This window comes from Pipistrellus hanaki (genome assembly GCF_964339955.1).
Source record: "Pipistrellus hanaki genome assembly, chromosome: X".
In the NCBI taxonomy this organism is placed as follows: Eukaryota; Metazoa; Chordata; class Mammalia; order Chiroptera; family Vespertilionidae; genus Pipistrellus; species Pipistrellus hanaki.
Window position 1 is genome coordinate 59447642 of NC_140524.1, and position 25609 is coordinate 59473250.

The 25609-nt window shown below is 34.8% G+C and overlaps 1 protein-coding gene across 7 annotated transcripts in view; it reads left to right on the forward strand.

The window, feature by feature from the left end:
• Window positions 1-25609, forward strand: part of DIAPH2 (diaphanous related formin 2) — a 942260-nt gene that overhangs the window by 266362 nt on the left and 650289 nt on the right. For all 7 annotated transcript variants that reach the window (XM_084870674.1, XM_084870677.1, XM_084870675.1 and 4 more), the window contains 6 exons: window positions 516-632; window positions 2825-2943; window positions 7479-7543; window positions 10869-10973; window positions 15227-15529; window positions 17063-17177. In XM_084870674.1, coding sequence (XP_084726800.1) covers window positions 516-632; window positions 2825-2943; window positions 7479-7543; window positions 10869-10973; window positions 15227-15529; window positions 17063-17177 — 824 coding nt within the window. The remainder of the gene's footprint in view (window positions 1-515; window positions 633-2824; window positions 2944-7478; window positions 7544-10868; window positions 10974-15226; window positions 15530-17062; window positions 17178-25609) is intronic.

Below are 25609 nucleotides of genomic sequence, written 5' to 3' on the forward strand. Positions count from 1 at the left end.
ATAATGAAATACAAAGAAATACAAATAATAATAATTTCAGATTTCATTAAGTATTTCATCTGTATAAAATAAAACTGGTTTGCGATTTTTTTATGAATCCACAGAATGCTCATTTATCTTTCTATTTTATGTCGTAGTAAAAATAGAGGAATAGTGGCTTTCATGAACAATATAGGCCCTCCCTCTATCACAACTACAGAAAGCTCAAGAGAAAACCATTTGCATTAATGGCATTACTGTTCCATTGATACCAGCTATAATCTGGAGTTTAAAATATAATGGATAACTGATCACTTAAGGTTTTGATGGTTAAATGGTCTTAGAAATACTCTTTAAATCTATCTTTCTTGTCAAAATATTAACATGATTCCATACATTATGTTTCTTTATATAAACATTGCAATACAGGAACATAGAATTAAAGGTTTAGAAACAGTAATAAAAACAAAATGATACATCAGTGAATTTAAGTTTCATGAAAAATATTTAATTTTTTTCCTTGACTTACTTTTTACTGATATGAATGAAGTATACCATCTTCTGTATAATTTGTTGAAGGACACAGCTGCTGAAAATTACTTACTTTCCATTCTACAACATTTTTTGCTCATCAGAAATGATTATTATATCAGGTAAGAAGTAGTTCTCAAAGTACTACTTGTATAAGCTGAATTAGATATAAAGGAAAATGAACTATGTAGTGGGGCCTAGGCAGTCTATGCATATATGCATTCAGAAGTGTAAGAGCTTGATGACTTAAGGTAAATGGTATTGATTTCTTTTCTTTTTTTGGGGGGGGAGCAGAATAATTTATTTATAAAAATGGGGTACCCAAGTGACAGGACTTTTAATAACAATGAATCCAAAGATTTTATTGACCCTATGATGAATTTTCTTTGCTAGATAATTGTAACACAGGGTCAGCACTATAGAATCTCTGGTAGAACTTTTAGGTTCTTATCTTTAATAAGTAAGGTTTCACTATTTCTAGTTTATGGTATTTTTCTAGTAATAGATATGTTATTATCTAAGAAAATAATGCTAAATTTCAGCTTTATATTCACTAATATAATTCTTCAAAATAAATGATTATGAGAAGAATCCATATGGTTAGACATTTCAGAGTCTAATAACTAGGACTATATTTGAAAGCCAGAAAGTTAGAGAAATGTTTCTGAGTGACAAACTATCCATTAGGTGATGACCATGATCTTATATTTAACTGTTTCAGAAACTCTTAGTTGTTCTTCATAGTCAATATGCATGACATTCTGGCAACCTAGGCTTTCTGATTTCTCAAAACTTGATTAATGCAGAAAGGAAGGCTACCCTGGGGCCAGGCACAGTTGCAACAAAAATGAAAGTTCTAAAGCCACATAGAAAACTCTTATAGTTCAGACCAGTATAATAACTGATGACATCATGATATTTCAGAGACATAGAAAAATGTTTAAAATATTAAATGTTAATTTTTTTAAAAGTAGGAATGATGGTAATATACTTGAAATTATTGTTGTTTTATAAAATCAGTTCTGGTGATTAAAGGGATACTGTGGCAGTGTATATGCAGTTACCTGGGGAAATTGTGCAATACCTCCCATTTCTCAGTAAGTGATGAAATGAGAACTTGCTCTAATATGTCATCCTTTTCATCCTGAGAACATCCATGCAAGGTGGAATTGCCTGTTCTCAAAGAGAACAATTGTGTTTTCCTTATTTACCCAAAGAGGCATTGACTAGACTGACTATAATCTGATATCAATTAACCTAGGCCTTAAGATGACTTGAAAGAACCTCAGATCTATAATATACAGGGTGGGCAAAAGTAGGTTTACAGTTGTGAGTACACAAAACAGATTATTCTTTCTTATTTATTTCTCTTATAAAAGTAAACCTACTTTTGCCTGCCCCCATATATTACTATTTATTTTCATTCTTACTACTATCCCTATGACAAAGGACATGTAAGAACAATTTGAATCTTTTTGGCTTCATTGGAAAACTTTTAGTAGGTTGGCTAGTTATTAGCATGCACTTTTAGGAATGTTTATTTAATAATTTGTGTATAGTATTATCTCTTTCTGATTTTTCTTTGTTGAATTAATTCACCATTGATTAATACTCAATTTTCCCCAAATATTAATGTAAAAAGTGTCTTTAAAAATTTGAATGTATGCAAGTGGTCATTTTAAGGCCAGAATTACCATGGTAGATTACAGAATTAAGATATGTTTTAAAACCTTAGACACTTTGAACAAATTAAGGCTCTAGCCATGCATATTAAGTGTGTATGTGACTATAAAATGGATCTTTAAAAATATGTTCATAAGTAGATCTTTGAAATGGTCTGTAGCATAAGTGGCTCAGTCCAGTTTTGTAAGCTGTTACAGCTAATCTTGAGTAAAAGTGTTGGAGTAAATTCAAGACATTGCTTGCCACCGAATGCCAAGATACCTATTCCTCATTGAAATTGAGAACATGTAGAAGCCTAGGACTGTTTCCATGGATGTGGGAATATGAAGTCATTTGTTTTCATTAACTTTAGGAACAACAGCTTACTTTTAAGTATGTTGTTCCTGAATCCCTGAAAACTAGAGTATTAAGTCACTAAGTGTTCACAGTTAATTATTTCATAATGGGTTTTGCACTATAATGTACAGACCATCTTTGAATGTTTCTTCTAAGGTAGTCTAATGACTGGAATTATTTTTTTTAAACAGTGCTAGAGAAAGACCTGGTTATTTTACCACAGTGAATCAACTCTTAAGAAAATTGATTTCTGTAGGTAGAAAAGGTATTTAAGAATACTTTTCCTTTTTTTCAGGCCACAGTATTACAAAATAATTGAAGAGTGTGTTTCACAGATAGTGCTGCACTGCAGTGGTATGGACCCCGATTTCAAGTATAGACAAAGATTAGACATTGATTTAACTCATCTGATAGGTATGTAATATAATCCTTAATGTTCTTTGATTGTATTATACTCTCTTCTGTATAATAAGCACTTTTCAAAATTATATCTCTTGCTGAACTTCCTATATTAATATCTAATAAATCAATGTTTCTATGGGTACTCAATCACTATAATTTAATTATTATTATCATGAGAGTTCTGCCTGTGTGACTGAAAATATGAACCTATGTTACAGGTTTCAACTCTCTTGAATTCAGTTTAAAATTAATACTCTATAAAAATACATTGTATTATTATACATGAATGCCTTGCTGTTTAGAAACGTGATCCTAAAATAATTTGATTCTGTTTATATTGGTACCGTAATGGCTTTATAGAAATCACATGTACAATATGGTCTAATTAATAATATAGCTTTGCTATTCATGTTCAAGATTGAGTAAAGAAACACAGGGTTATTTAGTAACTTAAGACCTTTTAATTTATCAAAGTAGAACAATTATATTTCTAGACTTTGAGCCAGAAAAGAATTTCAGAAGTTTATGTTCATCTACTTGGATTGCTGAGGAAATGCCCTTATATCATCCTATACTCGTAATTAGCTATACTTTCTGGAACAATCTCTGGATGATGTGAAACCTCTCTTGTGAAATATACTGTGCTATCTGACCTTACAGTTAAATAGTTTTATTTACACCTAGTCAAAATCACTATTGCTAAGATTCAAGTATGAATTCATCCTACCTAATACAAGAGTGATATGCAAATTAACCATCACTCTGCTACACCCACAAGCATTCCCGTCAGCCACGCCCACCAGCCAATAAGAGGGAGTATGCAGATAAACTCACCCAAGATGGCTATGGCCACAGAGAGCAGGAGGGAGGCTTGGGTTTCTCAGGTAATGGAAGAAGCCAAGCTTTCTGCCTGCTCTTGCTGGCCTAGGCCTCCACTCAGGGCTACAAAGTTTCAATTATAGAAGGTACATAAGTCTCAGTAGTAATGGCTGCCGGCCACAGAGCGACCAGGAGGCTTGGCTCTGCTCCAGGCTACAAAGTTTCAATTGTAGAAGGTAAATAAATTCCAGATACCAGAGCCTCCGGGTTGCCAGGGGGTGTGGGTGGCCTGCAAACCACCACAGCCCCTTGCCCAGGCCACCCCTCACCTCAAGGGAACCCCCACCCTGATTTGGGACAACCTTCAGGGCAAATCAGCTGGCCCCCATCCATGCACTAGGCTTCTATCCTATCTAATAAAAGAGTAATATGCAGATTGACCATCACTCCCATGCACAATATGGCTGCCTCCATGTGGTCAAAGACCCTGCTCCCATGTGGACACAAGATGGCCACCACAAGATGACCAGCAGGAGAGGGAAGTTGGGAGGCACCAGGCCTACAAGGGAGGGCAGTTGAGAGGGACTAGGCCTTCAAGGGAGGGCAGTTGGTGTTGATCAATCCTGCAGGGGAGGGCAGTTAGGGGTAACCAGGCTGGCAGAGGAGGGAAGTTGGGGGCAAACAGGCTGGCAGGGGAGCAGTTAGACATCAATCAGGCTGGCATGGGAGTGGTTAGGGGGTGATCAGGCTGGCAGGCAGAAGCGGTTAGGGGCAATCAGGAAGGCAGGCAGGCAGGCAAGCATTTGGGAGTCAGCAGTCCTGGATTGTGAGAAGGATGTCTGATTGCCCAGTGGGATCAGGCCTAAATGGGCAGTCAGACATCCCTTGAGGGGTCCCAGATTGGAGAGAATGCAGGCTGGGCTGAGAGACACCCCCTCACCCCCGTGCACGAATTTCGTGCAACGGGCCTCTAGTATGTCTAAACAAGAAGTAAACAACAGCTGTTGAATGCCAATTATACATATATTTTTCATGCCATAGCATAGAGAAGACTCATAGTAATATTTAGAGATGAATTCCTTATTATTATTTATCACTAGAGGCCTAGTGCATGGATTTGTGCACCACTGGGAGTCCCTCAGCTTGGCTTGTGGGGATTGGGCTGACCCTGGGTCTCCAACATTCCCCAAGGGGTCTCAGATTGTGAGAAGGTGCAGTCCAAGCCTGGGGACCCCACTGGTGTACTATTGGGGCCAGGGAGGGACCATGGGAAGGTTCTAGGGCATATCTAGCCTGTCTAGCCCAGTTCCGATCTGCCTGTCCCCAGCAGCAAGCTAGCCTACCAGTTGGAGCATCTGCCCCCTGGTGGTCAGTGTGTGTTGTAGGGACTGGTTGAATGGTTGAACGGTCGGACACTTAGCATATTAGGATTTTATTATATAGGATGTATTTTTTTATAAAAAAATTATTGGAGAGAGAGGGAGGAGGAGAGGGAGAGAAAGTTGGGGGGGGGGATATAGAGAGAGATACATCAACTTTGTTGTTCCACTTATTTATGCAGTTGTTTCTGATATGCGCAATGACTGGGGATTGAACCCAAAACCTTGGATTATTGGGAAGATGCTCTACCCAGACATGGCTATTCTTTTCTTGTTTTAAAACTCCTGCTTCCTTACTCTAAGCAATCTAGAGACTTATGTAATGGAATAAAGCACCAAACTCACTTCTCAGCTTAATACGTGAAATTATCATGGAGCATTTGTATTACAATAATTTTTCCATGCTAACCTTTAAAATCGGACTTTGATAATTTTTCCATATAAACCTTTAAAATGGGACTTTGAGTGTCTCTATAACATTCAATTTTATGGAATGCCATATCATATTAATTAGTTCCTTCTTATTGTACATCTAGATTATTTACAGTTTTTCAGAACTAAAAATGAATCTCATGTGAACGTTCTTTGTATAAATGTTTGGATTTTCCTCATTTTTTCTTAGGATTGATTTCTGTAAGTGAGGGTATGAATTTTGAAGGCAAAATGCTTTTTACCTTGCCCAGCAATTAATGTGAATGCTGGTGTCACTACATATTTTTTTTTATTGAGCTTCAGTAATTTATTTCATATTTTTAGAAAATTATAAGGGACCATTTCTAAATATTTGTATTGTCTTATAATTTCTTATAGACTATAATTGGTACACATACTGTGCTTTTGAGTTTGGCTAGCTCATTCAGTGTTCACAGACATTTGTTTTGTGTACTGTATGCCAGGTATTTATAATTGTGTACTGTTATCCAAAGTACTAGGGTGGGGCGAGATGAAGGGACCAAGTGAGAGAGGATAATCAGCATCGTAGACTTGTTATTACTGGAACAATTTACTGAACTTTTTAGGCTTCAGTTTCCTCAATTGCCAAATTCATATAAGTCAAATATATGTGTGGTTCTTAATATTTTATGGTCAGAGGCCCATTGCAGTAGCTGATGAATGCTTTGGAACTTTCATTAGAATGTGTACACACACAGACATGTGAGTCCGCAAACACACATGTACATGTGCATTCACAAAAAGTTTCAGGTGCTTGAAGAACTTCTAGGAAATTTATGAATCTCTGTTTTAATATCACCTGGATTTAAAGAGAATAGAGTCTTTTCTGATTTCACAATTTTGTAAGTCTTGTATTTTTTTTTATAAATCATATCCTATTCCTGCCTAATTTCTGATACCTGACACCTTCTGATTGAGATTTAAATCAAGATTATTACCAATCATTGCCAGCACAACACAGGTGTGGCCCCTCTTTGATCTTTCATTTACCAATTTTGTCCTTGGTTGCCTTGCTCTAGCCACACATTTCTTTAATAAAGTAAAAGAAAAAAGAAAAGCAATATTGAGGCATTCTAGACATGAGAAAAATGACCCATCTTTAAAGTACACGATTTGATAAGATTTTGATATTTAGTTTTATTTAACACCACTATCACAGTCAAGATAATAAACAAATCTATCACCCCAGAAAGTTAAAGCTGTTATGACATTCATATGCAAGTCTGGGTATAGATTTACATTTTTATTTTTGGGGGATAAATAAATAGGTGTGGCATGGCTAAGTACAGAAGAGACTGTATGTATGATAAGAAAAATATTGTCCAAAAGAAGTTCTTCACTTATTTATATTCTGAAGTGTTTGATTAGATGTGAGAAGTTTAATGTTTATTTCCTTATTTATAGAATATATTCTGCCCCCATTATAATTTATTTAAGTGAAGTGTTTATTTGGGGAAACCTGAATTAATGAATGTTATTGTATCTCTACCTCTAGCCTTATTTTAAAGACCATTTTGAGTTTTAATAATCTTAAGCATAGATTCTGTGGGACCTATCTACCCATAATAAGCTACAAACCAATTTATAAAGAATTCTGTAATTGTGAAAGTTGCAAACTAATTAAATACCGTAAAAAATTGATAATTTAGTCAAATATACTATATATTTGGATGCTTGGTTTTATGCCTCAACAATACTATCATTGAATTCAGTTAGTATGCAAAAGAAAGATAATTTATGGTGGTTTATGTTTTCTGTGGTCTAGGTCAATTTCCCTTTAATAGTGATTGGCATATGGATGATTGTCTACACAGTAGAGTTGCAGGCTGGTAGCCATATTTTGCCTAGAGATCTGATGCAATAATTTCTAAGTTTTTTTTTTTTTAATTTTAATAGATTCTTGTGTAAACAAGGCAAAAGTTGAAGAAAGTGAACAAAAAGCTGTGGAATTTTCAAAGAAGGTAAGGCTTATAAAATATTAGCCATAATTATTAAAATAATAATTTAATCACAGTATATATTCCATCTTGTTCCTTTATGTAAGGATTTATAAATGTTGTTTCAGTAATGTAGTACTTTGTTTCTGGATTCAAACATAACTAGAGGATATTGATTTCTTTCATGATAAGATAAGGTTGCTACTGTTTCCTCCTCATCACCTTTAATCCATTATGGAAGAAAACCACTAGCCCTAGTCTACCAAAGTGATAAATGAAGGTTATAGTTAAAAGCGATCAACCAAAATATATTTCTCCATTGCTTTCCTGCAGCTCTCACAATAGGTATCTCCTTGGAGAACTGTGAGATGTTTAGCTAGTCTTATCTGTTATACTCTAAAGTCATTGCTATTAATAGCAACAGAAGGATGCAGTGTTTTCTCTGTGTGTGTGGGTTTCTCGCTGCTTAGACTTACTTTCTTTGTATTTTATAATCATTTTTAAATGATGCTGCTGCTTCATGTAGTCTTGGTGCATTCTGAGGTTCTCCTTATGTAAATGCCAGCTTTTAAAATATTTTAATTTCATTAAGATGTTAGATTGCCTTTTCCTTTTTTTCTGAAAGCATAGTTAGAATTTTATTAGCCTGTACCAAAGGTTGCATTTTTGTTGTTGTTGTTCTAGACACTATGAAGTGTTAGTATGGTATTTCTCTGCTGCTGGTGGCAGGGAGAAGGACTGAAGCACAAGTGTAAAGGCTTTCTAGTTTTCAGCCTCTGACAGTAAGATAAAGTACTTACATATTGCTGTCTCTTCAAAGTTATGTCTTACCTTGGAGATTAGATAATCACTTTTGCTATCACTCTAGAAATTATAGAGTGTTACTGAAGTTACTTCAGGGCATCTGAAGAAATGTCTTTGCTCTTTCAGTTACTAGAATAGATTTTTAAGAGCTTGAGCATAAAATGTTTGTGTGGATATGTCATTTTTATTGGTGAAAGAAATTGTATGCTTTTGATTAATAGACATTTATATTTCTAATGTTCTTGTTTTAAGTAGCACATTTAAAATTTCCTGCGAAAATCTTAGAATCTCCTTAATTTTTCCCTGGCACTGTGATTAGAGACCACAAGACTGGAGCAAATTGTGACAATCTGTAAGCATGTTATGGGAAAAGGAGTCCTGAAATAATACAAAAAAATTTCAGTGTTTGGTGCTTTATTCCCATCAGCAACATTTAGAAGAAACATGAATGATTTTCCAGGGGTTGTCTGCATGTTTTCTCTTATTCTAGGTGATTTTAAGAGGCAGTATAAAGCAGTTAAAAAAAAAGAGAGAGAGAGAGAATGAGGGGCGCTAGAATGAGAAGCAGTAGTTGTAAGATCTGATCTCGGCTTTGCCACTAATTAGCTGTGACTGTAGGTAAGCCACTTACTCTCCTTGGATCATAGTTTTTTGTCATTAAAAGGAGTGGATAAATTTAGTGGATTTATAAGTCTCCCAGCTCACACATTTCAGACTTCTCTGATTCCTTCTGTGGGTTTACAGATAAAGATTGTTTCCAGCAGAAACACTGTGTGCCTCTCTTCAAAAGTACTAGCAAACAAACCTTTTATAAAGGAAAACTATACAGTGTGCTTGTGTAGACACCATGTTTGACAAGCACACAGGAGAAGCTACCTTTGAGAGGAGGAGAAGAGTATAGTATCAGATATATCTTTTTTTTTTTTTTAGTTGAGATAACATTGGTTAATAAAATTATACAGGTTTCAAGTGTGCCGTTCCATAATACACCATTAGTGTATTGTATTGTATTGTATTGTATTATATTGTATTGTATTGTATGTTTGCCACCCTAAGTCAAGTCTCCTTCCATTACCATTTATCCCCCATTTATCCTCTTCATTAGGGAAAGTAATGAAGTATCTTCTCTGAACTAGGAAACAAGGTCATTTGCTGACTGAAGGATCTGGGGTGGGTTTGGAATTTGAAGTTAGGATCAGCCTCTGTGGGACATTTTCCTAAGACTCAATTAGACATGAATAAATGAATTAATTAATATTTCAAATTTGACCAAAACACTGTGATTATCCAATTTGCTCACCCACTCTTTCTTCAGACTAGGATCTGAGTGGCATTTTATAACTTCCAAAGGTCAAATCTACTGTGAGGATGAATATGTATTAGTGTAGTGAACATACTTTTATGTTTTACAATCTCTAAAGATAATTTTGTACAGTAAAAGATCAAAACAGAAATAAGATCATTGGAATAATGTGTAGACTTCTAGAAGTGACTCAAAGTGATACTGACAATAAAGGGCAAATGTTCTATAGCTGGGTATAAGCAGTATTCACTCTAAGTATGCAGGCTTGTTTGGGCCTGCTTACAGCTCTGACTAGAGTGTGAGCTGGGCAGGATACAGTACATGGGAACTCACCATTCAGATGGTCTCTTTGGCTTAGCATACTTTAACCTCTTATTTTCTCTCTTGTAACATTTAGACAAGTGTTTTGGTTAACCAACTAGAGGAAAATGCCATTATGGCATATATCTCTCTACTGTCAGATTTCAAGGAGCACTACGTTTTGGATGTTAGACAATTAAGATTATAATAGAAATATTCTCATTTGTGTTAACGCACATCCATTTGAGCGTTCTAAAAGGTGCAATCTCTTTTCAAGGTTAGATATAATTAAGGAGTTGAACTGCTTGATGGTTAATTTTTAGGTTTCATTTTTCTATTTGAATAAATTTGAAAGTATGGAATGAAACATTTAAAAAAAAAAAAGAATAATTCTAAAACCCAACTTGCAATAACAGAATAGAAAGATCTATTACATATGAAAAGAGATTTCTCAGTTCACCCTTTTAAACTGTGTTTTGTATTTTTTTTAAATTGATTTTGAGAGAGAGAGAGAAAGGGATAGGGGGAGAGAGAAATATTAATGATAAAAGAATATCGATTGGCTGTCTCCTACACACACCCCCACTGGGGATTGAGCCCACAACCCAGGCATGAGGCCTAACCAGAAATTGAACCAGTGACCTCTTGGTTCCTAGGTCATCCATTGAACCACACTAGCAGGGCTGTTTTGTGTTGTTGTTTTTTTCAGAAGTGAAAATGAGGTTTGTTTTTCTTGGGTTGGGTGCATATTTCTTCTTTACTACTACCACAGCAATACACAACCCCCACTTACTTCTCATGAGAATAATGAAGCTCTGGTTTTTTTAGTGACCTAGGAATTCAGAGAAGCAAAAGACATTCCACTTACTTAATACCTATGTTGTTTAAAACTTTCTTGTAACTGCATTATGAAGTGTACATTTATGGTGCTGATCATTGCAGTTTGACGAAGAATTCACAGCTCGGCAGGAAGCTCAAGCTGAGCTTCAGAAAAGAGAAGAAAAAATCAAGGAGCTTGAAACAGAAATCCAGCAACTTCGAACCCAGGTAATGAAACAAGATATAGGCTTTGTGTCATGTCACAGTGAGGTTGATGGTAGAAATTATCTTGTTAGATGAAGGAAAAGTACGACCAGAAGCAGACTTTTGGCAGTTTCACATTTTTGTTGAAATAACTACAGATTTGATTTTCTAGGATAATAAATCATTTTAATGTTTGGATAACAATAAGGCATTGGTCACTTGAACTGCGCTGAATAACCTTAACGGAATACATTATACAAGCAAAACTGTCTCTGAGAAGAAATTTTCATCATGATTTGAAAAATTAGGTGCATACTCTTTTTCTTTTAAAAGTAACATTTTAATTATCCCCAAAGCTTTTTGTGATCTCTTTAAATCTTGAATACCATCATTTGAAAACTTATAAACTTTGCATTTGCACTTACATTTCCTATGATGAAAAGACTCCATGTACACTTAAAATCTTAATTATACTGTCTAAACTTAATAACTGATTAAGTACTCTCAACACATTTTATGTTTTCAGTGAATATAAGAATAGTAAGATAACTTCTTAACATTGTAATGCTGAGGTGCTGGTTGATGGATTAGTTCTTTTGCTATTAGTCTACTGAAAAATGACTTTTCATAGTCACCCAAGAACTCCCAGTTACCCATTGTGGTAGCCTTTTCCTTCCCTTAACCTGTTTCATTCATTTTATTTCTTTTTACGAAATATTTATTTCTCTTTTTTGCTATCATCTGACTTCTCTTTTTACATCTCTGAGAGCTCAGTTTTTATTTTTGTTTTTGACTACCAAGTGGTGACATTCACTAATGTTCTTTCCCCTGCTCTCTTTTTCTCTGTTTGTCCTTAAAGTAATATTCATTCAATATTATAATTCAAATATCACCTTTTGGTAGGTGTCAGGTCTCCTGAGTTTGTTTTGTATTCCCAGCTCTTGATTACGTTTCCACATGGATGTTGAAATCAAATCCATTATCTGTGATCACCTCTATTTTCTAAAACCAGCTTGATTTCCATTCTCACTTGTTTAAATTTTACCACAAGTTGTTTTGATCCTGAAGCTGGCGGAGGGGAGTGCCTTTTCCCTGCCCTGTCATCTGACAAATTAAGCTGGCTGCTGTTTTATGACAGTTCTTTCTCCAATCCTTTTCACTTTCATCAAAACCCAGAACTGCTCCCATTACTTCCCGTTACTTTCTGCCTGGAATACTACCATTGTTTCTTAACTTTCCTTCCTGCCTATAGTCTCTTCCTCCTCAGATTCATCCTTTTTGTCAGTGGCAAATTAATCTTCCTAAAACACTGCTCTGATTATTGTCACTCTGACTTTAATATTTCCAATGGCTGCCTGTTGCATTCAGGATTAAATAAAAATCTTCTTACCAGGAATGTGAAGGCCTTCTATCATGGGCTTCCTTATCTCTCCTTTGCAGCCTAGTCTGAATGCTCCCCTAACTACAGCCTCTGTTGCAGCTAAGTCACCTTCCCTCCCTTCACATTTAGAATTTACTGTCTCCACATTCCTTCTGCCAGCATTTCCCAGACATTAGTTACAGAGATGCTAATAGGTTTTTCATGAGGAAAGCATGCCATAGTCCAATAAATTTGGTACACTTGAAATTCTCTTCTTGGAGAGTTGGAATACTCATTAGCATATTAAAGGGTCTGAGATGTCCTACATTGAAGAAACCTGTCCACTTCTTTTTCATAGAGCTTTCCCAGACTCATAAGATAGAATCCTTTATTTCAGACCACCTGTGAACATCTCCTGGAAAATAGTGCTTTTATGAAACTTAGTCAAGAAATGTCAATTTTAATGTTTCTCTGCCAAAAATGCTCTCCCTTGTTCATCTGTGCCTGCAAAACATATTCTTTAAGGATAAGCTCAGTAAAATATTCTTTGGAAAGCTTCACCAATAACTCCAGTAAGGAATTTCTGTGGACTTCTATATCACTTTTGTAGACTACTCCTGTCTTATTTGTTTGCATACCTCTTTTGTTTCTTCCCCTGGAGCATAAACACCTTGAGGACAATCTCTTTACTTATTATTCTTATTCAAGGCCCTACTGCACCTGGCACAAGGCCTTACCATTTAGTGAATAGTGAGCTGATTTATTAAATGAACTAATCTGTAAAAGTGCAGAGACACAGAATTCTTTCTAGTGCACCCAAAATTGTGTCAATATGATTCATTTGCAATATTTAATTTTCAATACTCTATTGTAGCCTAATTTAATTGTTCGATTCCTAATTGTTCATTGGAGGGAATAAAAGGGCTGATATGATTTTATGTTTAAAGGCATTAATATAAACATTTGAGACTCTTTATTAAATTTGAAAAAATATGTATTTAACCTGAGTAAAATCCTATTTTTTAAAAATATATTTTATTGATGTTTTACAGAGAGGAGGACGGGAGAGAGATAGAGAGCTAGAAATGTCGATGAGAGAGAAACATCAACCAGCTGCCTCTTGCACACCCCCTATCGGGGATGTGCCTGCAACCAATGTACATGCCCTTAACCGGAATCAAACCTGGGACCTTTCAGTCCGCAGACAGACGCTCTACCACTGAGCCAAACCGGTTTCGGCGTAAAATCCTATTTTAAAATTGCAGTGGCTGCTCACATTTTATATCGTAAATATGATCTAATAGAGGCAAAATTTTATATTTATAAATATGTATTACTTTACTTTTCTGTTTTGATATAAAAATGGGATACATGTTTTACCTTTCAAATTATTTAACAAATCATTTTATGCACAATTTATAGGATAATTTACTAATTCCCTGAATTTTTCAGAAAAAATTATTTTAATTTTCTCCAGTATTTCTTTGATCCCCATTAAGATTGTAAACATCAGGCTGTTTTCTATAATTTTGCTGTATTAAAAATAAAATTAAAAGAATGATTCATATGTAATTCTATCTTTAATTCTTTCTAATCTCTGAGGAAGGTTGCATTTCACTACAGGATTGCCATTTGTTAGGTGTAAGAACACTTTGATTGTATTTATTCAGTTAATCTAATGTCATATCTTGATTACAAAAGATGTCTATTCATTCGTAGAAGTTTCTTAGGAATGTTTATAATGAACAACTTCCTGTCTATATCCATTTACTTTGGAAAGTGAACCATTGTGATCAGTAATTGTTTAAAGAATCAGATGCAAATTAATCATCAAAAAAGCAGACGATATGGAATGCTATGTTCTCTTTCATCTGTCATCCTATATGTTAGCTAATGAGTTTGAAGTTACTTTCTGGTAATGTAATCTGAGTGAATTAATTTCCCTTATGGCAATGGCACCCATTCATGAGGAGGTAGTCTGCTATTGTGGAAGGAGGAGTGCATTAGGTATGAGAAGAACCACATTCCAATCTTTTAAAATATATATATATATTTTATTGATTTTTTACAGAGAGGAAGGGAGAAGGATAGAGAGTTAGAAACATCAGATGAGAAACATTGATTAGCTGCCTCCTGCACTCCCCCTACTGGGGATGTGCCTGCAACCAGAATCAAACCTGGAATGTGTCAGTCTGCAGGCCAATGCTCTATTCACTGAGCCAAACCGGTTAGGGCCACATTCCAATCTTAATCACATTTCAGACTGTGTGACTTTGATTGGTCTTTTAACATTTTTTCAGTTACTGTTCACTCATCTGTAAGCAGTAAGATAATGGTGAAATAAAAATGCCCTATCTACATTCCAGGGTTATAATAAGAATGAAAATAAAAATATGTGTAAAGGCATTGATTGCTGAATATTAATATGCAAATAGATGTTACTTAGTATTAATTATTGGTATTTGAAGACAGCTGAGTTACTGGTGCTCTGAGATAAACCCTGTGTAAAGCCAGGTGGCCCCAAGAAAATCAAATCAATGAGCTTTTAAGTATTAACTATCTCACATTCAAACCAACTAGTCTAACAGGCCCAAGCCACATAATATACTTCCTCTTTGCATATAGTTATAATGAAAGGTAACTTTTTTCATTATTTTGGGAGAGTGTTTCACAAAATCTTTGAGGATGCCAACTTTCCTAGCATTAGTGTTTTAGCAAAAGCAGTCAATGTCTAGAATTTATTATGCTTATCAAAAATCTATGCAAGTCTTTTCCATATACTGTTAAGCCCTTAAGTTGTTGCTCAGTTTAATAAAGTGCATGTAATCTTAAACCAAGCACAAATGTCTCCTGGTAAGTTTTCTTTGCTGCTATATTTCACTCTAAGTATTTAAACATTGTGTTATTTATGTTTCAGGGACATGGAGTCTCTGGTGCAGCAGGAATCCCAGGCCCTCCTCCACCACCTCAATTGCCAGGTGGTGGGCCTCCCCCACCTCCACCTCCACCTCCACCTCTTGGAGTCCCCCCTCCTCCTCCTCCTCCGCCTTTACCAGGAGGCATACCACCACCACCACCTTTGTTTGGGGGACCTCCTCCACCACCTCCCCTTGGAGGAATTCCTCCTCCTCCAGGAGCACCAATTGATCTGCCTTATGGAATGAAGCAGAAAAAAATATATAAACCAGAGGTGTCCATGAAGAGAATTAATTGGTCAAAGGTAATATTACAACTAGAGTTTTTTGGCTTTGTCTAGCCATAGTTCATCATTAATGTGTGAGTGACTGTATTGCTATGTATGAGTATTATATCGTATTTGAGGACCATCTTATGTTCATCTTTCCTAGTACAAATTTTGCTGTTTAACTGCACAGATAATTTGAAATTAAAATAGAAGGCAAAAGAAAAATCAAAGTGAAAGTGATAATTAGACTAATATATGAAGTATATCACCAAATGAAAAATAATTTTGATTCTTACATCATCATTAGCTTTCAGTACTGTAACAGTAAATACCCCCCCCCCTTTTTTTTCATTGATCCTCTATATCTTAGTTCTTTTTGTTTATAGGGAATGATTATTATTAATTTTTAGTTTTTAGATAATTTGAGATAGGTGACAGTAGTCAGTAGTGAATAACTCAGTTGTTTTTTGATATGATGTATGAATGTTTGTTCTTTTCCATAATATTTTGCTGTATTATCACATAATATGTCTTGTAAAAAGCTTATTATTGAGATTTGCACAGTCCTCATTCACTAGGAAAGAATTTTTTAATAAAAATACAGTTACCCAGACTACCAGTTGGGGCAATGGCTCATCTAAAAACATACAGTGATATTTGACAGTATTTACATAGAAAATTGGTTTTCCAGAATAACAGTAAATCAGTTTTATAGTTATATATATACTTATGCTTTGCTCAGAAAGTAAATGGCTTTAGAAAGTAGATTTTTTAAAAATTAGGTACAATCTACCAAACTATAGGATCTCTCAGCTGTTGATTCAGTTGTTTTTGTGTGTAAATGTAATGGTATGTTAATTTAGCATGCATTTTAATGGCACTAGGGATCATGAAGCATCATGATGCCCTGGAAAGTGCACAATTCGAAACTTGGGTTTCAGTGTAGTGACTAAGTGCACAATTTCTGAAACTATACTGCCTAGTTTTAAATCCAGTCTTTGCTATTTACTGCCTTGGGCAGCTACTGAAGCTTTCTGAGGCTCAGTTTCCTCATCTTTAACATGGAAATAATAATAGGTCCTGCCTCAAAGAATTAGATGAGTTGATATAGCAAATCACTTAAAACAGTACTGGACACATGGTTGGAGGTATATATCAACTATTATGGTTATTGACTTCAACTTAATCAGTGAATATAGGAAATTCACATTTCTGAATCTTTAGTTTCCCCATTTTAAAAAATCCAGGAGCACAAAGAATGTATGAGAGTTGGGAAAGGATTTGCTAAATTATTTTTAAGATTTCTTCTGGTAGAAGATTTTTATTTCAGTAGATTTTTTAAATGTAATTTTCTATAAGGCCTATTGCTATCATATGCCTTTTCTATTTACTAATTGAATTCTGTGCCTTTTCCAATAAATATTTACTTCAATAGTATTATTTTGTTGGGTCCTAAAGTTGATTTAGTAGGTAAATGAGTAAATGAACTGTCATTCAACTGTGGTGAAAGTGAATACTTGAAAAGTTAAATATAATGTTTTTGAAACATGTTTGTTGTTTTTGTTTCAGATTGAACCCAAAGAATTATCTGAGAACTGTTTCTGGTTGAAGGTTAAGGAGGACAAGTTTGAAAATCCAGATCTCTTTGCAAAATTGGCACTGAATTTTGCTACCCAGATGAAAGGTACATTATTTTTTATATGAATTCTTTTTTTTCTGATATATTGAATTGATTGCTTTGCTAAATTTCTATTAAGACATGTGTCATCTTTCCATGGACAGAGTCAAACATGAGTAGATTAATACATTAACTGCATGTACCCAACAAATAAAGAAAGTAGCTCTTTTGCCTTTTAATTTTATTTTGCATAAATGTTATTCATCTGAAAAATCTAAGTTTTATTTTTATTGTTTAATGTGTTATTCCCTCTCTATTATAAAGTTGTCACTTTTACTGAGAAGCAGAAGAAATGAGTTTGTTGGTTTACCATGTAAGATAAAATAATGCAATAATACTGATGGCTTTAAGTTTTCATGATATTGGAATAAGATTGATACCCTCGTGCTCAAGGAGTCTTTCCTCTTACATTTGTACTACTTGTCAATTTGGTTTCCTAGGAAATTTTATAGTTAGTTTCTTTCTATAAGCAAATTTTGTGGAATAATATAAAAATCTGGTACCTAGTAAGTATTTTTTTTACTGATTTGCTAAGAGTGCCTTATTTATGATAGGCTCTTGTGAATGTCCCACATAATTTTGGTGCTATAGAGGTAACTTCTCAATCTTTTAAGTAAATGTTGTAGTTTGTGAATTTTTGATAGTTTATATTAACATTTACTATTTTAATAATCATTGTGGAATTGATAGTTTAGTTAAACGTATGATTTTTTCAGTCTGAATCTTTACAACTAAGAAATTGATGTATTTTATATTCTTTTGCCCATAGAATTAGCACCTTTACCATTCATTTATCACAACATGCCCCAACATGTGAAAATATGACTTTTGGAAGATACAAAGAGAGACAAAGATATTATTTCTTTTCATCCAGTCTATCAAATCTTGCACACTGGAGGTGCTTGTGCTATATTTGTTGTTCCTTGTGAATTGAAGTTTGCACACAGAGAAATCTGGGAGATTACAGTATTTTGAAGAATTCTGACATTTTACAAAATTCCTCTCATTAGGTCTTTTTCCCCTTCTTTTCTATAGTAGACCTTACATTTGAGTGGTTCTTCAATGACTCCATAGACTACTATTATAAACACTTTTTCTAAATTGAAAAAGTAAAATATGCTTATATTAAGGTTTGTATATACTTAAAAAGAAAAAGAAATAAAGACACATGGTAAACATATCCTTTAATCACAGACTTACAGCTTCTTCTCCAGAGAAAACCACTCTTACTAATTTCTCACATTGCTTATGAGAAATAATCTATGCCTCTAGAAGCAAATGAATATTTATCTTTTTTGTTACTTCCTGCTGTTTTCACTTTTGTCCTTGGATATTATTCCATAATAGATTTTGTTTGTTTCCTGTGTTCTTTTTATATACTGCATAGAATTTTGCAGTCTGGGCCCATTTGAATTTATGTAACCAGTCCCCTAGTAATGGATATGTAGTTTAGTTCCAGTCCTTTGCTATTTCAAGCAATGCTTCAGTGAACATGTACCTACATATATATTTGTGCACACGGGATCTATCTGTAGGATAAATTCTAGAAGTGAAGTTCCTGTCTAAAATGCTGTGGACATGTATAATTTTGATGGATATTACCAAATGGTCTTCCAAAGAGATTGTGTCCATTTATAGTGCCACGTAAAACATATGAGTTTCTGTTCCCATCAAAGAGGTGAAAATGGTAAATCATCCATGTTATAATTTTTACTTCTTAAATTATGAGTGAGGTTGAGCAGCTTTTCTTCTATTCATAGGCAATTTTAATTTCTTATTTCCATGAACTTTTCTTAACAGTTCTTTGCACACTCTGCATTGAGTACTTGCTCTTTTATTTACTGATGTATTTGGATTGAGTCCCACAAGTATCATGGGTTGCATAAAATTTTAGCGTTAGTGTGAACCTCAGAAGTGATTTTTTATTTTACCAATGAAGAAAGTGAAGTTTTAAACATAGAGGTAACTAGAAAACCCATTGGAGAGTTTCTACAGGTAGTGTGGCATAATGGGGAAAGCCAGAGGAAATGGAGTTACACATATTTGCATTCCAGCTGTGCTGCATGTAACCTCTGAGACTGAATTATCTCATCCATAAAATGAGTAGACTAATGTTTACCTAGTAGTTTTGTGAGAATTAAATAAGGTTATATATTTAAAGCACCCAGCACAGTGCTTAGCATAGCAGGCACTCAATACATATTAATTTCCCCTTACCTTTCATTTAACCTGTTGTGTGTGCTTTGTTTTAGTTATTGGCATTTAATATAACTGTTAATTCAGCAAGAGAATTTCCTGCTCTTCAGAGCAGCACTTGGTAGAGCCTATCAGTTACAATAGAAGCAATTCTTATTGTGACTGCTAAAATCTAATCAAACCAAAATAAAACTAAACAAAATTCACATAAAGGTTCTCATGTACCCTAGCCAGTTTCACTCAGTGGATAGACCATCGGCCCATGGACTGAAGCATCCTGGACTCCATGCCAGTCAAGGGCACACACCTTGGTTGCAGGTTGGATGTTCTGGTCAGGGTGCATGCGGAAGCAACCAATTGACGTGTCTTTTTCATCTTTGTTATTTCTCTTTCTCTGTCTTTCCTTCTCCCTTCTATTCTCTCTAAAAATCAATTGAAAAAATATAGTTGGATAAAGATTTTTTTTTTAAGGCTCTCATGTACTCATTGCTGAGAACATTGCATTTCCATTCCTTTTAACTCTGAGTCTTGGAATTTTCTAAGCAGTGCTGCTACTATTTCTTTCCTAATTTTAAGTATTTGAGTACAAATCAGGTCAGGCACACCTGCAAGTACCATGACTTTTACTAAGATATATTTTTGAAGGGACATTTAACAGAACAATTAAGCATTATAGCATATTCCAGACAAGTACAATATAGCCAAAACACATTTTCATCATATACAACTGCCATTTATTTTAATACCACTTAATAACTATCGATTGATCTTGCTGTAATAGCTGAAGTTCTTTGTCTTTCACAGAGTCTTGATTTATAATTTGGTCAGTAGGTGGCAGGATCTGTAAGAAATTAATGGGGGCTCTGGCTCCAGTGACCCAAGCAGCCTTGAAGTTCCTGGAGTTCCTAGCTCCAGGGCATCATTTTCTTCCCCATTCAGCTGCAGGTTGCCTGTCACTCACATGCAATCAGGAAGCAGCCATACACTCATTGTTTCTAAGAACTATTTCCAAAGCTCTTAGGCCCACTGTTCTTAAACTTCTGAGAATTTCCTCCTACTGCAAGGGGTTTGGAGAGCTCAAGGATCTGTTTCTTAAATTCATTGGAAAGCTTTACAGGTCTGTTTTAAGAAAAGGTTTAATCTAGGTATTTAAAGTTGCTTTTGATTGCTAAATAGAAAGAAGTCCTAAAATACACTAGTTCTGATAACTATAGTATTTAAATATGTAAATATTTAATATAGGAAAGTACCATTAAATTATACTTTCTATTTGAAGTACTTATCTTAGAGTTGTAGAAAAATTTATTTTTAACTTTCTATTATAAACCAAATTATTTTTATTTTAGGAGAGAATGGATCTTTCATTTTGGTTAGTTCTATTTTTAGAGTCGGCACCATGTGCAAAATACATGGAAGGGAGAGAGAATAGGCTTATTCCTCTACTATGGGATTCATCATGTAGGAAAGGGGAGAGGAAGAGGACCTAACTACATTTATTCAAGCTGTATTAAATATCAACATAGATATTCTAAAAATGCCAAAATGGAAATAGTTAATTTTGCCTAGGTCAAATGGGGATGCCATAGGTGGTTTCATTTGAATTGGGCCTTGTGTTTTGGTAGAATTTCAGTAGGGGAAGTAGAATAGAAGGCATTTTAGGCCAAGAACACCATTAGCAAAGTAATGGGGTGGTGGGAGGTGAAGCCCATACTGTGCTGAAAGCACGTCCTGTTGGGTTGGGACTTGGGGGTGAAGGTACTAAAGTGAACTTCACATTGAGGAAATAGGGTTTTGTTTTTTAAGCATGAGGGGCTCAATAACTCATCATTGAGCAGATGTTTGGCATATGCATAGGTGATGGGAATTCACAGATAGATGATGGAACAATGCTTGCAAATAAACACCCTTAGGCTAGGCAAGATGTGATTTCCTGACTAGTAGGAATTCTTAATATCTGTTGTGTATTCTAGTTCCTATGGCCTTTGCCCCCACACTTATAATATTTAGGTTCTTCTTACAAGCCATAATGATGCCGTATTACAAAGTGTATCTCAAAATGATGTCTGGATTAGTGAAAAAATTATATCTCTGTGTATTAGAGACAACTTGAAAAGGCCTTGTTAGTACTTGTGAATATATATATATCACATATGCAACTGTTGGAATTTGTATTTGTGTTCTAGTTTTATTATTGATTTGATAATATTTGGCTGCATAGAAACATCAAGGGGCTAATAATAGTGTCATTTTCCTTAAAATTTATAGTAATTATAGATAATAGTGATATTGTATAAGAATTAACGTAATGATGGCTAATATTAACTAAACTTGAAATAATAATAAAATATGTATAACTGCTAATTCTAATTAGAATTTCTAGGGTTCTCTAGAGGCCTCAGGAAGAAGAAAGATTGTGTGGAAGTTGTAAGCAGTTTCTTGGTTTTAATGTTGCTTGGAGGAAATATAGGAAATAAACACAAGAGGTTAATAAAATTTAGCTTCTTCAATAATATATTTCTGTTTAGCTTTAATAATAACAGAAAATTGAGCTATTTATATAAAAGCACTTTTCCTCTAGGATCATATTCTAAATTGTGTTTCTTAGTCTTGGAATCAGCTGGTTGCTTTTGAAGATACCTGCTTTTTTTGTTTGCTTTAATAAAGCCTTCTATATTTAGTAAAGCAATAAAAAACCAAAAGAGTAGTAAGATCTAATTTGTCTCTGTGTTCATAATATAGGAATTCTTGGAATTGGCTTGAAAATAATGAGATGTCAGTCTCAGAGTTCACACCCCCTATAAGATGGCACTAAAATGTCCTAAGAGACCTGGTGTCCTAATAAATAACTTATCATCTTAATGATACATAATGCAGGCTCTATAATGTAAGTTTTAATACAGAGAGAACCAATCAAGAAGACAATTCTTTTAGGCAGCCAACTAAAAAGCATACATACATATATATAATTGAATTATTTTATTATATCCAAATGTTTTGGATTTCTATATATAAACTAACTGATTAGCTTTGTCTATCACCTTAATAAAATTGTTAAAATTAGGAACATTTTAAGTGTTTTAAATTATGTGGACACATACATTCCTTTGTAATTGTCTTGTTCTAGCATTGATCAACCTCTTTCTTGCTGTAGAAGAGGGAACAGGAATTTGAGAGCCAGAGATACATGTCATTGTTTAATTCTAAGAGTCACTAATTGTAGAGCAAAGTTGAGGTGGTGTATCTTCAGCATTTTAAATGAGTAGGATGCAAACTGGCTCTATCTTTACATATTGGTGATGGTGTGGTGATTGTGCTGCTTCTACTACTAACATCATCACTATTGAAAACAATTATACCAATCATCATCATAATAGCAATAATAACACATTTATTAAGCACTTACCCTGTCCCAAGTCCCAGGGTAAATATTTTAAATCCATATCTCATTTAGTCCTCACACCAACCCTATATGCTATTAATAATATTTTATAGGTGAAGAAACTGAGGCTATGGAAGATTAAGCAGTATATCTTATTTATAATAGCTGGTAATTGGTAAAGCTGAGATTTGAACCCAGGTTTGTTTTTAATCACTTACTTCCCTGTGTTATAACATTGGTGTTGTATGGCTTTTATGCCCTTAGTAATTTGGGCATTTTGTTGCACAGTTTAACTGATTCCTTTTTAATGCTATTGTTTCACATATATTATCTTATGAAATGTGTAATCCTGATTTCCTGGAACTGAAGATAATTTAGAGCTTAAACCACAGCTAGGAAGTTGTATGTTCATGGAAGGGGATATGCCTTTTTTTGCTATGATTTAAGATTTTTAAGGCATTTTCTTCATAGAATCTATTAACTGTAAAACATGGCTATGACTTGGGGTCTGTCTCTAATAATGAATGAAGGAATGTGGTTTTTATGCCATTAGGTATTTGGTAAGGATATATTAATATATATGGGGTACATAAAGTAATGAAATCAGTTTTCATGGGGCTAGCTTTCTAACACTATAGGCACCTTGTATTATTTTAATATGACAATTTTTAGTTGTGAGTTAGTAAGACTACCTCTCCTGTTTCAGTGACTTTTGCTAATAAGCATTATATCGATTAGGCACAATCACAGGTGCTCAGCTGGTAGCATTTATAATTCACACAGATACTCATTTTAATTTAGAATTATTACTCTCCTAGATTAGTTTTATTTTGGCAAATAGAAGCTATTAACATTGAAATGCATGGACATTTCTAACACAGCTATGTAGAAGCACAAAGCGGTGTGCTTTGTTCCAACTGAAGACTGATGCCACTTAAACCAGGTCATATTCTTTTTCATGTTCACTGATATATAACCTATGAAAGCAGTGAGATTTTTTTTTCGTATTTTCTTTTTTAAACTTATTTGGTCTACTAATTATGTCTGTCATCCTTATGTAAAGATGATACTACCTACGATAATTAATAGGGTATGACACTGTTTTGATTTCCAGTAGTAGTAATTTTTTTAAATTGATCATTTCATCTGTTTTTGCATAATGCCTTTTGTGACAAATTATACACATTTATGAAGGCATTTATAATAGGTTAGGTGTAGAGTCTGTGTTCTTGCTACAAAACCAAGGTATCTGACAGTAAGAATTGAACTCATGACCTTGGCATGGTGTTTTAGCCAATGTAAACAATTGGCCACAGGTAGATATGTATAATGACAAATGTAACTGTCAGCTATTTACAATAGTCTTTGATGTACTAGATATAAACTTCATCATATTTTCTTTAATAGTAGTGCCTAAGAATAGCTTTATACTATAGGGTTCCAAATTGTTTAATATTTGAGACTTTTTATTTTTATTCTTAAAATATATTTTATTGATTTTTTTACAGATAGGAAGGGAGAGGGATAGAGAGCTAGAAACATCAATGAGAGAGAAACATCGACCAGCTGCCTCCTGCATGCCCCCTACCGGAGATGTGCCCACAACCAATGTACATGCCCTTGACTGGAATCGAACCTGGGACCTTCCAGTCCGCAGACCAATGCTTTATCCACTGAGCCAAACCAGTTATGGCAAATATTTGAGACTTTTTAAAGAGCTTTTTAAATTTAATATCTTACCAGATCAGGATATCACAGTATATTATTAATTTTATAGAACAAAATGGCAAGTCAACAAATTCTTAAATTTGCTGTTTTCAGGGACATAGTCACGTGCATAACACCTTTTCATCATTATCCTAATACAATGGTACTAATGGCCTGGTCACAAAATTTGTGCACAGGGAGGTGGAGGTCCCTCAGCATGGTCTGCACCCTCTCCAATCCGGGATCCCTCTCACAATCCAGAACCACTGGCTCCTAAGTGCTCACCTGCCTGTCTGATGCCCCTAACTGCTCCCCTGCTGGCCTAATGACCCTAACTGCTCTCCCCTCTTGCCCTGATTCTTCTAACTGCCTAACTGCTCTCTCCTGCCAGCCTGATCCCCTTAAATGCTCTCCCCTCCTTGTCTGATCCCACTAACTGCCTATCTGCTTTCCCCTCCTGGCCCAAACAGCCTAACTGCCTATGTGCTCTCCCTTCATGCTTTCAGACTCAGGCACAGGAATGCTGAGAGCTCTTGGCCAAGGTCCCGCTCCCATCCTGAGTGCAGCAGGCCTGCTTGTGCCTCTGTCACGGGGGGCCGCCCCCTGCATCAGCCTCATGTTCCAGTGGCACAAGTCCATGCCCCTGTCCCCGCCTACCAGGTTGTGACTGTAACACCATTAGGACCAATTAGCATATTACTTCTTTTTTCTCTTTGTTTCAATGATAGTCTACATTTTTTAATACATAACTTCAGAGACATTGAAGCTTTTCATTATCATTATCAGCTCTCTCAGATGTAATGCTTTTCAAAATACCAGTCAGTTTTCTTGGTGGGCAGGCTATATTTGTGTTTCAACATTTATATATTGTATCACATTTGCTTGAGAGTTATTAACAATGAATAAGTTTAATTAATTAGACTGTACCCTAGTTAGGGCTTAATAAAGTAGTAATCTTAAGAGCTTACTGATTTTTATGAACATTACAAGTGGCTATATGGGTAATATTATTTTATAATTTAGTATTTATGTAATATATATTGCAGCTCTCAGTTATTTGCTTTATTAGAGTGGAATGAATGTATAAAATATTTGTGGATATATGTAGAAGGCAAAGACAATTGCAGTAGTTCCACTTTATCTATGGTTTCCTGTT